At 42.9% G+C, this 15,909-nt stretch overlaps 1 protein-coding gene across 1 annotated transcript in view; it reads left to right on the plus strand.

Annotated features, from left to right (window-relative positions):
- Positions 1 to 15,909, plus strand: part of ACOX3 (acyl-CoA oxidase 3, pristanoyl) — a 73,020-nt gene that overhangs the window by 31,149 nt on the left and 25,962 nt on the right. Inside the window, exons 8-10 of the mRNA XM_090035508.1 lie at positions 11,423 to 11,519; positions 11,803 to 11,985; positions 13,797 to 13,919. Of these exons, the coding sequence (XP_089891634.1) occupies positions 11,423 to 11,519; positions 11,803 to 11,985; positions 13,797 to 13,919 (403 nt within the window). The remainder of the gene's footprint in view (positions 1 to 11,422; positions 11,520 to 11,802; positions 11,986 to 13,796; positions 13,920 to 15,909) is intronic.

Here is a 15,909-nt window from a genome sequence, read left to right on the forward strand (position 1 = left end):
ACTACTGACCTACATAGAAATATATATAGTACAGTTGTTCTGCATCAGTGTATATTGAATAATGGAAATCCATAGATTACTCTTACTGTTTGGTGGACCGACTTGCCAGTGTAGCACCAATGGGGTTAGGTTGCTCTAGCGCTGTGACAGATTCTGTTAGGCAGATGTGACTGTTTCCTTCTCAACTAGGACTCCTGTGTGTGAAAGCCAGACTTCAGTGATCATGACTGGCAAAAGTAATAAGTGACAATAAATTGCGAAGAGCAGCAAAATTGTAGAAATAAGTCTAGTTTTATTAGCAGCCGAGCAATAAATAAAGTACGTGTTTTTAACAAGAACAGGTGGTTAACTATTGGAACAAACTACTTAGGGTGGGCTTCACATTGATACAGGCTGACTTCCTGGTAGAACTGCTTTCGTCCAATATATTATCAACTCCAGTGCAGGGTTGGATGAAAAACTGTGGCCTGTTCTATGTAAGATTTCAAACTAGATCATTGATTTCTAAGGTCTTCAGACTTAGTGCACACCTTCAGTATGCTTTTTTAAATTTAGTAGCACTCTGGTTATAGCACAGAGTACTGCCTCAGTGGGTCTCAGCCGGGATGCTGACAGGTAGAACTGCCATATGTTCATTGTGTGGAGACGGATCAGAAAGGGCTGAGGCAGGAGGGAGCACATGCTTCTGTCTGCATTAGTGTTATCTGATAAACCTTAAACAGGCAAGTTCCAGGTCTGACCCTACATCTGCCTCTCAGAAACAGATGTGTGGGAGAGTTCCCATCCAATACTGTTTTATAGATAAAGGCCATTCAGCAGAAGAAGGGGAGGGTCAAGCCCCTCTTTCAATAACCCCTATGCAAAAGTGGCTGTGACTGTGTCCATTCCACACTGCAAGCCATTTGTGCAATCTTTCCATTCGTTTAAGGGAGTTTTTGCCATAACTTTGTTTGACAGATCTGGGTTGGGTCTATTAGTTATGGTGTCTGTAATAACTCAAAAAGTGAACTTCCATTTTATGAAATACCACCTTTTAATATGCGTTTCAAATGGGCCTATATTATTAGCTATTAACAAAATGAGATTTCAAATAGTATAAAATTTCTTGGAGTAGTATAATGGCAGCTGGCAATAGTTTCACAGGCCCATCCAGCTCCTATTTACTTCTGCTTATACCGTATATATGATGAAAATTAAATCTCACTTTTCACTCACTTTGTCAATATATTATTTTTCTTCCTGCTTATTCAGGCTTCTTAAAGGTTTTGCTATTTGCATTATGATTTTATTTTCACAGAAGCTAGGAGAAAAAGCAGGAATGTGTAGCCCATAAAGTACAAAACCAAGAAAGAACTTTAGAAAAGCTTCAGTATATTTTAGTTAAAGAATGCAAAGCTCCTCTTTTTCTCCTTTTATTCATTTAATTATTTTTTTCCCAAATAGATATGTACTGCTAAATGGTTGTAATTTATTTTGTGATTCATTTGCTACAAGAAATGTGATTGTATGGATATATTACCTTTTTCTTTTCATGATAATATTCTTTTCAATTCCAGGTAATCTTGTGCAATATAGAGGTGATCAAATGACACTTTAGATGTCTGGGATTTTGTTTTTTATATTGAATCCCCTAAGAAGAAGAGACTTGCTTTCTGTAATTTTTTCCTCAAATTGCAACAGATGATGAGGGGAAAAATATTTCAGTCACTTCTATAACTCTTAGAGAAAATCTTGAATGTGGTTCTGTAAAAGGGACTCACTGGATTTTCAATTAAATATTAAGAGCTCAGTTCTGTAACCACTTTTCCAGTTGATGAACTTATCACAAGGGTTCTCTCCCATTGAATCAAATGCACTTCTTAGTAAAGTTTTTGACAGGTATAGGTCTGTGTAAAAAAAGTCTGTGTAATGCTACATTTACTTTAATGCCAATCAGTTTAGGTCCATGTATTTAAAAAGTTGACACTGAGACTGGATTTTAAGAGAAACTAAATTTCATTGGATCTGTGTAATTAACCATTGATCCATTTATTTGTGTGCACATCAAGCTCCCAATTAAGATTAAGCTAATGCAGCGTTCTTTAGTAGTGAGATTTAGCAGCATACATCAGAGATATGTAATGCTTCAAAGCATTGTTTGAGTCAATGAGTTATTGACCATCACTTCTTAAAAATTTTCTGTCTCAGTTATCTCCTCTTGTCAGGCATTATAACTGCTGCTAGTCCTATTTTTGTCTCTCCACAACTCTTGACAAAGGGAGCAACTCTCAGCAATGGCACTGAAGCAGAAAGCAATAAGTAGAAGCAATAAGTGAAACAACAACTGTGCTTGGTGTTTTGGTCAGTCGTCTTGCTTTCTAAGAGAGAACCTGGTACTTCATGTGCCATCAAGAAATAGGACACTAGAAGCCACACTGCCCCCACACCCTAGCCACCACCCACTTTGCTCCCTGATAAGAAAAGTAATCTGTGCCAGGTCCTTATCTCAGTTGCCTTGAATGGTGTGGTGCTTGGATAAGATCAAGGCTTTGCCATTTCTCTCCTTGGATCTGTAGATATTGGCACTTAGTCTATGAAGCCTGCATTTCCTCTCAGAAGCAAAGCAGATAACTCATATAGGTGAATAAGCAGTAGGATGAACCTGTGCATGTGGAAAGAGTTAGTCTTGTGCACTGGGATTACTACCAAAGATATTCACTCACTTCATTCAACCTTTTATTAAGTAAGCATTGCAGCTCAGAGTGCGTCTTTGCAAGAGGTGATTCCTAGTATCAAGGTCAATTAAAGCTCTTCTCAGCCTATTCCTCCCCTATGCATCTCATTTAGCATGAACAGGTCAGCATTGTCCTATGATTGTCCCATGACGCAAACCTCCATTGTCCACCAAGTAGATCTTCAAGCAGGTACTTTTGTGCTCTCTCTCCAATGTCATCGCTTTGCTTGCAAGTTGCTGCCTGTAAACCTCTGCAGAACTAGTTCACAAACCTCCTTCAAATCTTTCCTTTAAGCTGCTGGTTAATCTTAATTCTTACAACAACTTGGCTCCTGATGTGTTTTAAATATTGCTTATCATGTCACATCCATGAGCTTCACCAACTACTTAAATTTATTTGTTATTTCTTGTAAGCATTCTGCATGTTTATTTTGTGTTTGGATAACCCATAGCACGATGGGCTTCTGATCCATGGTTTGACTCCTAAGGTCTACCTTATAAATAGTAAATATAAGTAAGCTAGCCAACTGCCTCTCAAGAATGAGAGGGGTGAGGGGGCAGGTGGGGACAGAGCATCACCACCCAACACCCCACCTCACTGTCACCTCCTGGGAGCAGGGGGGGAAGCTTCCCCCGCCATCCCCTTTGTACCCCTCTGCCAGAACCCTGCACTGCTACTGCTTCCAGCGCTGCTGGCCTTCCCCCCGCCGAGTGCCACTATGATGATAGAGACAGAGTGGGGGACGAGGCCAGTGTTGCTGGCCTTGTTCCCCTGCTCCATCCCCTCCATCCTCACTGTCATGGCAGCACGCCACACTGTGATTGGTTGTCTCATTACCAATCAGATTGCTCCAAGAGCATTATGGACAGAGGCAGATGGACTCAGCCCTTTATTATGTAAGAATACTATATCTGTACCTGACACATTTATCTAATTCATGACTAACAAATATTAGAACTGGCCTAATGTATAGTTTTTCTGAATATTATTTTAGGGGTGGAGACCATAGGTTAAGTGAATTTAAGATTTATTGTTTTGAATAAACATTTTTGTACACAACCAAATAGAGATTAGCTTAGATGAACTTACGATTTTTGCAACCTAAAGTTAGATCTCACCACCCGAACTTAGACATTAGGTTGTGCTATATTCCTGTCACTGAAGTCAATGGGACTTCATGCAGAACAGAGCACTTGTCCACGAGCACGTCTAACTGAGACATTTACTGCAGAATTGCCTAGTCAGCTCCCAGTAAACATCTCAGTATCTACACATGTGGTCCTATTAGGGCACAAGAAACTAATAAACTCCACAGCAGGTTAGTAATTGTACATACAAGAGCTGTCCTGCTGCAGAGTTTTTTCATGCACAGCAGCCCACGTGTAGATACTGACCCAGCTGGCTAGGGCATGTGGGTGCTTGACTGCAGGTGTTGCCTGCAAGCTAGCCCTGCACTGTAGCACACGTGTGCCCCAGCTACCCCCTCCACAGCATAGTGAGTTAGGTCGGAGCAATCCCAGGCTGTCAGGCTGATTCCCAGGGTCCCCTGCCAGGCAGGGTTGCTCTAACTCAGCTGAATGTGCTGTGGTTCCGGGTACATATGTAAACGCTGCACCTGGGAGTAATAAACTCCAGTATGATATGTGCCAGAGTTTATTGCTGCACATTAACATGCATGTGTAGATGCACCCATGCTGAATAAAGGCAACAAAAATCTGTTTTGTAGTGAAGACATATAACAGTTTTGTATGTGTCCTGGGCAAAAAATATTCTGTGGGCGCATCTACACATGCAGTTAATTTGAAACAATAAACTCTCATGCATATCACACCAGAATTTATTGATCCCAGGCACTGCGTTTGAACATGCACCTGGGACCACAGCATGTGGAGCTGAGTCAGAGCAGCCCCAGCTGGCAGGAGGCCCAAGGGGTCAGCCTGCCAGCCTGGGGATGCTCTGACCTGCCTCAATGTGCTACAGAGGGGTGGCTGGGGCATGAGGGTGCTTCAGTGTGGGGCTGGCCAACAGGCAGCCCTTGTACTGAAGCACCCTCATGCCCCAGCCATCCTCTACACATGCATTGCAACAGAGTAAAAAACTCCATGGTAGGATAGTACTTGTATTTACAAGTACTAATCTGTGGCAGAGTTTATTAGTTTAGTCCAGTCTAACAGCTCTGCACATGCAGAAGCTGAGATGTTTACTGCAGAGCTAATTAGGGAACTCAACAGTAAACATCTCATGTAGATGTGCCCTGTATCACTGAAGCAGAGCAAACACAATATGTAGATATGTTTCCTTGGAAACTACTTATATTTTCAAAGTACTTGTAGTACTGCAAAGCTTATGTAATTTATTAATATGAAAGACTGGGTCTCTTGGGTGTTATTAAATATACTTGCCTGTATTGGCAAGGATAAGGAATTTGCTTTGATTACTAACACAGATTTTCAAGCACCATTGGATGCTGAGATATCCAGAAATGGAGTTGATATTATGCTGTTGTTCCAAGCCTTAGTGCCCATTTGGCTAAAAATGACTACTCTACTCTTTTTTTAGGAATATAAGTAAGCATGCCTGCCTAAAATTACAGCCCCTTTCAGTTTTACTGTTCAGATGCCACAAGTTATTAAATGATTTTCTTTCTCATATTTTTAAGATGAAGCATTACATATTGAGGATATGCAATCTATCCTTAGAAGCAGCAAAGTAGACCAGGTGACCTCCTGTCGTTCCATCCTACTCTGTTTATCTGTGATTCTATGTGTTCACACAACACATAGCAAACACTTCCATTAAGGGAACTTTTCCTGTTCATTTCCAGTATACTGATTCTGTATTATTCTTGTTATTTGTATTATTGTACAAATTATAGCCAACTCTACTGGGTCTGTACAGGCATACAGTAATGGATAAGCCTTGCCACAAAGTATTTTCAGAACCAGATCCTGATTTTCTGTGTGGCTTGAGTCATTCAGTTCCTTAAGATAAATTCTACACTATGGGCCTTTGAGGTTTGGGTTGGGGGTGTCATAAAAGGTGTGCCACAGTTTGGTCCCAGATAGGCAAAGGCAGGCAAAGTTAATGAGAGAATGGTGTTTCATTGGCATCTTTGTTAATAGAGGAGCAAAGGTAAATGTCTTGCATATGTTCAGGGTTTGGTGATAGCTGTGTTGGTCTAAAGACATAAGCAGAAAAGGTTCTTTGAGTAAATGTGATATCTTTTATTAAACCACCTAAATTGATGGAAAAAAATGTTCTTTATAAGCGTTCAGGCACAAACATCCTTCTTCAGGCATAGGGAGAGTCTTCTGGTGTTTGTAAGCTCTCCTGGGAAGAATAGAAGCTTAAGCCAATATGCAAAATGCAGGTCTGTGAAAATGCAAAGGTGTGGCAGGGAAGATCAGAATGGATGTGAATTAATAGTTGTGAGGACAGGTAGGTGGGGGAAGGGGGAGAGGGAGGAATATTGACCTAGTGGTAGACCAGGGGCAGGCAATTATTTTGGGTGGAGGGCCGCTTAACTGAGTTTTAGCAAACCATCGAGGGCCACATGACAGGCAGCCAGGAGCAGATAAATATTAATTTTCTAAATTTTTTAGGGGCTACACAGGCCAGATAGAATGGCCTGGCAGGCCGCATCCAGCCCGCAGGCCACATTTTGCCACCCCTGTGATAGACTGTAGCTGGTAAAATGCAGACAGGTTACCTGAGGTTATCAGATGTTACGCAGGTTATAATGCACCATAAATCCAATGTCTGTGTTTTGTCCATGATTTTTTGTATCCAGTAGATTTATAAAGTGAAGTTTGTAGGCTCATCTAGGAAAGGTATTTTGTAAATTCTCTTTCGGGATTAGAACTGAGGGGTTGGAGGGACAGTGGTTGCCTTATGTGAAGAGGCTTCCTCTGCCTCTTCAGCAAAAAAGAAGGAAAACCAGGAAAACTTCCTAGACCAACAGGAAGTGATGTTGATGCGGAGAATATTGCAGCCACCAGAATGCCATTTTATCAGTTGCTGGTCCTTCCAGATTGGTGTTTCCTGTACCCGGTGCCCTATTTCCCATGGAGAACCTGCAGAGGATGAGAGAGAAAATGGACTGGGAAAATAGTTCCCCTACCTCAGACTGAAGCTGTGCTGTGCAAACCCTGGGGGTGGGGAGAGGACCAGATTTTGGTCCCAGAGCTTAGAAGAGTTCTAACTACTGAAGGTACATGTTGCAGCATGCTTCTACTATGGATACTGGAGCAATGGGATGGACAGAGCAGCTGCCAGCCACTCAGAGTGAAAGAAGGTTGTTGTTTTTTTCTCTTTGCTTTTTCTTGCATTGAGTTGCTATTATATAACATAGAGAGGGTTGACTGATTTTGGCCCTATTGGGTAAGGGAAAAACCCCAAGTGATAAAGGATACTGGACTGCTGTGGGGAGTAAACACTGTCTATCCATGGTAAAGTTGTTTTTTCTCTTTGATTTAAGTTGTTCTTACCTCAAGGCTGTGTCCTGACATGGAAAATTTCTGAGCCCATGGGGAAAGGGACCTGTACCTGTAAGAAAAAAGAAAACAGAAAGCACATAGCATTCTGGGACTTCGGGGGTGTTGAATAATTACCTGGGCTATGTTGTTTTGTGGCAGTCACAGTTTCCTTTTTGGTTATAGTGGGGACTTGACATTCTTCTGGGGTTCACCCTGGCCTCTTCATCTGTAGCTAGCACTGAAGGAGATCCAGAGCTCAAGAAAGAATATGGAAGAAGTAGAACAATCTGTTAATTTCCTGCGATATCATAACATCTGGTTGGTGTTTGGCTGGAGTGTAGGGGGAGGGTGGAGCCCCGAGAGAGAGGCCTCACATCCTCAAAGTGAACTTTCAGCAAGAGAACACTTCCCAATATTGTCACAGCGCGGGGTCCTAGGAGTGGCCGTGATCTTTCCTAGCGCCCTCTACCATGCCAAGTTGGGGTCAATGCACCCTCAGCATCTTGCCCGCCACGTCTTTGATGTAAGTAGTGTTAAGGGAGGCTGCCTTTTTGTCCTCTTTGACATGGTACCCGATGTATCCAAGTCTGTGCTCCATGCACTAAAGCGTTAGGGGCTGCGTGTGGCTCCTGCCACCCCTGATACCATGCCCCAAGCCTCACAGATGTACCAGACATTATCTAGTCAACTTCTATCTGGGCCCTTGTGGGCACCCCTGGCTCTTCATGTAATTGCCCGCACCCTCACGGGCTCCCTGGGGTTATCTCCCCCTGGCCAGGCCCTCAAGGGCTCTCTGGCCTCTTTTTCAATGGCCTGCACCGTCACGGACGCTCCCTGGCCTCTCTTTCCTCGCAGTTGCCCGCGCTCCCCACGGACACTCCCTGGCCTCTCTCGCGGCTGTCTTGCCTGAGCCCTCGTGAGCACTTCCTGGCTTCTCTTTTCTCCCAGGTGCCCACGTTCTCCGTGAAGGCTCTCTGGCCTCTCTCGGGGCTGTGCCCACCCTGGGGCCCACTCTTGCGATTGGGGCCTTCCCTTGCGATCCTGCCCACACTGGGGCCCTGTCTCATAATCACGGCTCAGGTGGCCGTAGCTGTGCCTGGCCCCCCCAAATTCCCCTCTTGGGTCTTAAGCGAGCACCCTCCCTGGGGCTCCTTGCCTGTGCGCCCTCCCTGGGGTTTCTTGCCTGTATGCCCTCCCTGGGGCTTCATCCGCACTAGGGCCTTTCTCCGCACTTGGGTTCAGGTGGCTGTAGCCGTGCCTGGCCCCTAGATCCCCTCCTCGGGTCTACAACCCCTGTGGGGCTCAGGCAGCCTCAACCTTACCTGGCCCCAATGCACTATGCCCTTTCTCAGGGCTGGGGTCAGTGCACCCCTAAATGCTGTGCCCTCTCTGGCACCAGGGTCCCCACACCACTGTGGAGCCCCTGTGAGGCCTCCTCCAACCCCTATTAGCCTCACCTAGTCCTCTGGTGTAACAACAAAAGCAATAACATAAACCAATCAGCTACAACTCAAAACTAAGCCTCCTGGCTAAAACACAATCTGTAAGCCACCTGGCTAATCATCATTCCGCTCCCTACCAGGGCTTTCTCTACCCAGTCCTCAAACCGAAGCTGTTCAGGCCATCAAGATTCCCTAGCCTGCATACTCCAGCAGAGCTCCTTCTCCCCTGGATGTTAGCTGGGAACTGCCTGCTTGGCCTCAGCCTGGGCTGTTTATGTAGGCCAGGCCCTGCCCCCTTCTGGTCAGCTGACCAATCTACAGTTGCCCCGGCAACCGGCACCTGTACCTTTTCCTAGGAGCAGGTCACTGAAGTGCCCTGCGACACACCTCCCCCCTTAAGTTCCTAACTCACTAGAAGCAGGGCTCAGGAGTGTCCTGCGACAAATATCTATAGATTATGTTAAGATGTAGCAAGAAAGAACTAGGCAACTACTACTGTATGATTCTGTGAGGATAATGAGGCTTTTTCCTCATGGCCCAGACGCACAGGGTGCAAAGTTGACTGGGACCTTGGCCCTATCCAGTGCCCCACAGACATCATGTGAGAAATGGGCACTGTGAGAGAGTGAGAGAGCCCGTGGTAAAAAAAGAGGCAGCAACCCTCAACACACAGCCCCAAAGGACCCAGCTGAAACCCTTCTTACCCAGGTGTTTCTGGATGGGGGGAGCTGGGAACTTGAACTGCAGTATAAAGAGGAGCCCGGAGCAGGCAGAAGGCTCTGCAGGACCAGAAGCAAAGGAGCTTGGCAGAGCAATGCTGGAGGAATCTGTGAGAGCAATGTGGAGGGCTGGCAGGAGGCTCCTACAGAGAGGGAGCTCCCTGGAGGAGCTCTAAAGGAAGGTACAGTAGAGTGGCAGGGTCAGGAACTGCCTAGATCTCATCAGCAGCTGGCGATGGAGAAAAGGAACCATAAAGACTCTAATAGAGGGGCACTGTCGAAGCCTGGTACCATAATGACCCTAAAAGGGGTACAAGGAATATTATAAATGATTACCTCAATGAGATGAGGGTACTGTGATGACCCCAATAGAAGGCACAAGAGGTGCGATCATAAGGACATGAACAGGGGAAGGAGAGAGTAATTGCACTGATGTGGTTTCATTTTTTTGTTTATTGCCAAAAGACGGTTGACAATACTCCAGGACAGGAGGCATGGATTCCTTTCATTTTTTTGTTGTTGAGGTAAAGGCCCCGGGGAGGAACCCAGTGGCTGAATCCAAACCCGAAGACACTTAGACAACCGGTGGACCGGGCGAGGGTGTAGGGGATGATGGAGCCCTCAGCATCATAGGACAGCAAATGACGACCAGGAGGAACTGCACATCCAGGTACTGAACATACTCCTATAAACAGCAAAGACGTGGCAGACAAGAATGCGGGTGTGAGGCTCTCCATCTAAGACTCGTCCTTCACTTCAGCCGGCAGGCTGAGGTCCTATGAAAATACACATCTAGAACATCTATCCATATATGTGTATAGTTCTCTGGGGGAGGAGAAAACAAAAAAGGAGGTCGCAAAGGCTCATGGGAGGGTGAGCTACCCAGCTGGCCACTTGACAGGCACCCACAAGTAATTTAGTATTTTTGTCTTTGATAGATATTTTGATATACATTCATTATGGTATGCAGTTGTTGTTTGGTTTCTCCTATGTATTTTCCAGCAAGACATTCAGTGCATAAGATGAGATATATTACATTTCTGGAGGTGAAGGTGTAAGATCCAGAAATGGTAATGGTTCTGTTGAGAGGTGTAGTTATTGTGGGAGTGCTGAAGATGTGTTGGCAAGTTTGACATTTCTTGTCCTGGCATGGTCTGGATCCATTCATTGTTCTTTGGGCCATGGGAAGTTTGCTTCTGGTGATGAAGTTGTCAAGATTCTGTGCCTGCTTAAAGGCTGAGTTGGGTGGTTCTGAAAACACTGCATTAAGAATTGGGTCTTCTTCTAGTATGGGTTGCAATTATTTGAGGATTTTCCATATAGGTTCCAGGGAGGGATGGTATGTCATAACTATTTGGGTTCAATTTGTGGGGTTTTCTTTGTACAGTACGGCAGAAATTCTTCGTGTGGTATCAGGGTAGCTCTTTCAAAAGTGCAGTCTGTCTCTCTGGAGGAGGGTCCTTATTGAGTGAAAGCCCTTTTGAGATTTGTGAGGTGACAATCACGGGTGTTCTCAGTGCAAATTCAGCAGTATATTACATCTTTCTTCGTATGTCTGGAGTGATCGCTGGTTCTGTGCAGGTATGTATATATTGGTCTGTGGGTTTCTTGTATATGGTGGTTTGTATTTCACTGAGGAGAACATCTGTCCTTTCTAAAGGTATTCAGGATTTCTTTTTTAATCTCTTACTTCTGTAAATAAGCACAGGATTTTATGTTTAAATAATATAACCTGATGGAATCAGTGAGTGGAAAGAAAATGTGTGTGCAGTCAGGAAGGACTTTTCCTAATGCTATTGCATTTAATTTCAAAAACCAAGTCATCAATACAAGTGAATAACAGAATGCATCCCTAGCGTCAGCTTCTCCCTGTAGCTTTGTGTGTTGAGATCTCTATTTCCACAAGCAAATCCCCCCCAAATACTTGCATTATGCTGATACTGTTTCTCCCTTACTACAATGCCTAAAGTCTACATGCAACCCTTTGTATAACGTGGCCATCCATTTACAGTGCAGCTACCTCAAGCTGTATTATGAGGAAATTCATATTATGCATCTATTTCTTTGCACAGATTTGCCATGTTTCACAATGTCAAGATACCCAAAGAAAACTTGCTGAATAGAACTGGAACTGTCACAGTGGATGGGGTATACACAAATCCATTTAAGGTATGAACTACATGTTTGATGCATCCAATTTATTAAATATTTTATGATGAAATTTCACAAATTCATGAACTACACCTTTAAATCATGGCCAGGGCACTGAGAGCATTTTACTATACCTATGCCATTAAAGCCAGTATGACATGTAGAACCCACTCTCTAACAAGCCTTTTGAAAATGTGACACTTGGTGTAGCAGTCAGAACCTGCTAGAAGCTTAATTGTGCTTAGTATTGTTGAATGACAAGTTAACTGGTTGGTTTACTTTGTGTCTTTTATTTCCTCAGGATCTCAAAGATCATTTTGGTGCTTCTCTTGCAGCTTTGTCTCCTGCCAGAATTTCTGTAGTACAAATGTCTGTTGCTAATTTAAAGCTCGCTTTATCGATAGCCATTCGTTTCTCTGCAACGCGCCGTCAATTTGGGCCGACAGATGATGAAGAAATACCAGTCCTTGAATACCAAATGCAGGTATAAACTATTCAGTTTAATCTTTCATTCAAACCTAGAGATTTTTCTTTTATAGTATTTTTAAATATAAACAGTTCCTCCGCTGATGTAAGTCAGCATAGCTGTATTGAACTTGGTTAAGTTCTGTTAGCATATACATTTGTGTGCTTTCGATATTCATTTCAGGCCTCTTTACACACAGAGGTGTAAGTGGGCCTCAGGGTAAATGAAAATCAGGTTTTGGCATGGTGAAATCCAAAATACAGTGTAGAGATCTGAAAACAACATTTCTAAGACTGGTAGGAAGGAATGTATTACAGTCTAGAAACATGGGTTCCATATCAACTTTCTTTCATGCTGGTTTTCCCAACACTGACATCACCAGTTCCACCCCAGTCCAACCACAGCCACTGGGACCATCCTTCTTGTATGTTTTTCTGAACATGCACCAGTCTTTATCCCTGGCCTGGCTTTACTTCTGTACTCATCAGATTAAAGATTTCCTTCCTACCTTCAAGGCTCTTTATTATTTATGAAATCTTTCTCTTACCCCACTTCTTTCAAATTTAGAAAGAAAGCCTTTTTTGACTTTCCCCTTGTCTACATCTCCCATGACCATTCCTTCTTGTCGCCCACCCATGAAGCATTGGCGTTCAGCAGAAAACTCCACAATGGGTGTGTCTACATGTGCAATTAAAGTGACAATAAACTACGAAGCAGCTTGCCCTGGAATCAACTGCTGCATGGTGCAGTGTCAACGCATGAGCCCAGGACACCAGCAATTCGCACCTTAGCTGACCAGGTGCAATTTACACCCCCAGTTGCTATCTATATGTGCCTTTCAGCACAGTAAAGTACTCCACCACAAGATAATACAGTACTATTCTATAACGGAGTTAGTTTACTACACCCTAATATCAGCACAGGTGTTGATTGTGACTGTGATGCTTTACTACTGAGCTAATTATTCAACCACACATGTAGATGCACCCACCCTCATTTAAATCTAAATTGTTTCCAAGACCCTGGAGACACTCAAAGATTCAAATTGGCAAATGGGTACGGAAAAGACAGGGGTACTTTGGTATTGCTGGAGGGTAATTTATGTAAAGAAGAAAAGTAGAATTGGTATAAAAGCTGTGTATCTTTTTCATTATATTTTTATTTCTTACTGTCAGCATCTTTGTCTTCTCAGACAGTCAGCTGTTCAAGGTAAAAATTGCCCTTTTACATTCTGTTAGCTTCTACATTAATACACTGCCTAGTTCATTGCAGGCAGTAGAAAGAAATGTAATTTACATAATAAGATGGGTTTAACAAAAATCATTACACACCTAAGGTCTTATTTACGTTCTTTTTCTATATTCTACTTTTGCAACCTATAGAAGGTATTTTAGTTATTGAAGCAGGGGCCCCTGTCCTGGACCAGGACTCCACTGAGCTAGGTGCTGTCCACACAAAAGAGAGAATAAAAACAGTCTCAGCCCCAAAGACTTTCAATGATTATGTGTTGGTTCACTGTGCTGTTTGTCACAAACTAGTAAGAGCTGTGAACTTGATTAATTTCACCAGAACCATACTATGAAGTGAATCCATTTCATTCTTGATATACAGAGTCTTTATAAATGTATTGTAACCATAAAAAACAGTGTGCGTATTAGGATAGAAGGGGAATGAGTTATTAGTTAAAAGTTGGTATCTAAAAATGGTAATTTTCCAGAAACTTTAGCAGTACATATACTAAAGACAGTTTAATGTTAAAGGGATGTTAAATAGATCTGGTAATATTTATGTATCAATCTTTCTTTAGATGGATTTATTTTTCATTACAGCAATGGCGTCTTCTTCCCTATCTGGCAGCTACGTATGCTTTAGACCATTTCGTCAAGACTTTGTTCATGAACTTCATAGAATTTAAAATAAGCCTTGTGATGAAGGAAAAGAGTAGAAGAAAGGTGAGATGTTTAAAAATATCCTCTTAACTGAGACTCAGATTTTTTGCAATATTTTTTCAATTTGTTAAACTATGGCCTATATGCAAGCTCTAGATTGTCTTATAATTAAAAAAGATAGGCTAGCGGCTGAGGTATTGGAATGACCACATCAATATTTAAGACCCTGAGTCAAGAACCACTTAAGTTTAACTTTATTGTGCATCTTTAGTTCTGTTGACTACAGTATACTCATAGTTTAGACTGTATACATTAGTGCTTTCCTAAATGATGGCCTGAGCAGTACATTACTAGACAGGCATGATTTAGTCAGAGCTGCCCCTGCTTTGGTCCCTTCCAGCCCTACTTTTCTATGATTACCTTAATTGAAATTCAATACTACGAAAGAGATTGCATGAAATTCAAATACTATGAAAAGAGATTTCATGAGATCCACATAAAAGGGTTTTTTTAAGAGGTAATGTTCTGGTTTTTGATAGATATTGCAATTCCAATTCATGCACTTGGAAAGACTTTAATAGCAAAAATTAACACTTACAAATATTGGCAAAATGAAGTTCAGTGATTTTTTTGACCATTTCAGATTTTTGGAAATCCCAAAAATAATGCTTTCTCTTTATCAGCAAAAATATTTTGGCCTACCTGCGCAGGGTTAGGGCTTGACTTTTAACTTAAATAAGTGCTATATAGTTTTCTTATTTGTGTGTATAATTCTTCTAGTTTTGGTGACATTACCTCCTGTGGAGAGCAGAAAATGACTATGCCTCATGACTTGCTTCTCCTGGCCAGAGTCCTATTTGACCTACTAGGTATTTCAGGCAACATGGCCTCTTATCCCAAAAATACTTGTCTTACCTCAGGAGTACCATGCTGTTTCTCTCTGGGGAGATGCATATTTCTCACACATGGTCAAGAGCTGCCTTGTATAGCTCCAAAGTATGTAAGCATTGAGTGGGGAGTTACCTACAGCAGCCAATAGGAAATGCTAGATTGCTCTGTACTGTAGGAAGGAGTGGAAATGTGAACAAGTCTCCCAAGCTAGTGACCTGCAGTAGGTGCTATTACAGTGCCAAGTCATTAGGCAACAAGGGAGTCAGTTCTCATTGAGCAAACAGCTCACCTGACATGAAATCCAACAGAGGAGCAAATACACAACACATCTCACATAAGGAACAGAAGGAGTCATTCTGCCCTGGATTTGTGATTTACTATATAGTGGAGCTAGGTCTTCTGTTCACTCCATTTTACTCTATAGTAACGTCAGTTTACAATGTAGGGAATTTGTCATGTCCACATTTGTTGACACCCAATATGTTGCATAAGTTCTGGTTTCAATCACATCACCAATCTAAGTCATGTGTGTTTTTGTCTCCTGAACTGCTACGGGAGATACAGAACTTTTTATTGCACGCTGCTGGCTCTTTTATTTCAAGCAGTAGAGTTGTATACTTCTACTTGTGGTAGTCCCCATCTTAAACCTTGCTCTTAGTTCAAGTGATAACTGTCATATAGGTCCTCCCCCGAGTGAATTTCTCCTTCAACAAGTGTTTTTGCAGTTCTTGAATAATTCTGCAGAACTGCTTTTGGACAAGGCTACAGCTATATGGGCAGGACATCTCCTATAAGCTCATTGTAGCTCATATGATAGAAACACAAGATAAATTTTCCAAGCTGGACCCCAAAGATCAGCGCAAATTCAGGCTCTGCAACTCTTAGAAGCATAGAGCATCATTGAGCGCCCCCATTTCACCCTCTTTTGAAAATCTGGAGCTTTAAAACCTTAGTCTTGAGCCTCCTTACAGGCCTGTGTAAGAGACACAGGCCTCAATTCTTGGGGATTACCCAAGTAGGGCTGTCTAACTGGGAGCATGTGGGCTGCACATGACCTGTAACCAGTTAATGTGAGGCTCAGACCCCTCTGCAGCTGCCTCTCCCAATACTATGCAGCAGGGAGGGCTTGGGAGAGGGCAGTAGGTGGAAGGGGAAAGGGAGG

Source organism: Crocodylus siamensis, chromosome 2, assembly GCF_052110815.1.
Source record: "Crocodylus siamensis isolate JL-2025a chromosome 2, ASM5211081v1, whole genome shotgun sequence".
NCBI lineage: Eukaryota > Metazoa > Chordata > Crocodylia > Crocodylidae > Crocodylus > Crocodylus siamensis.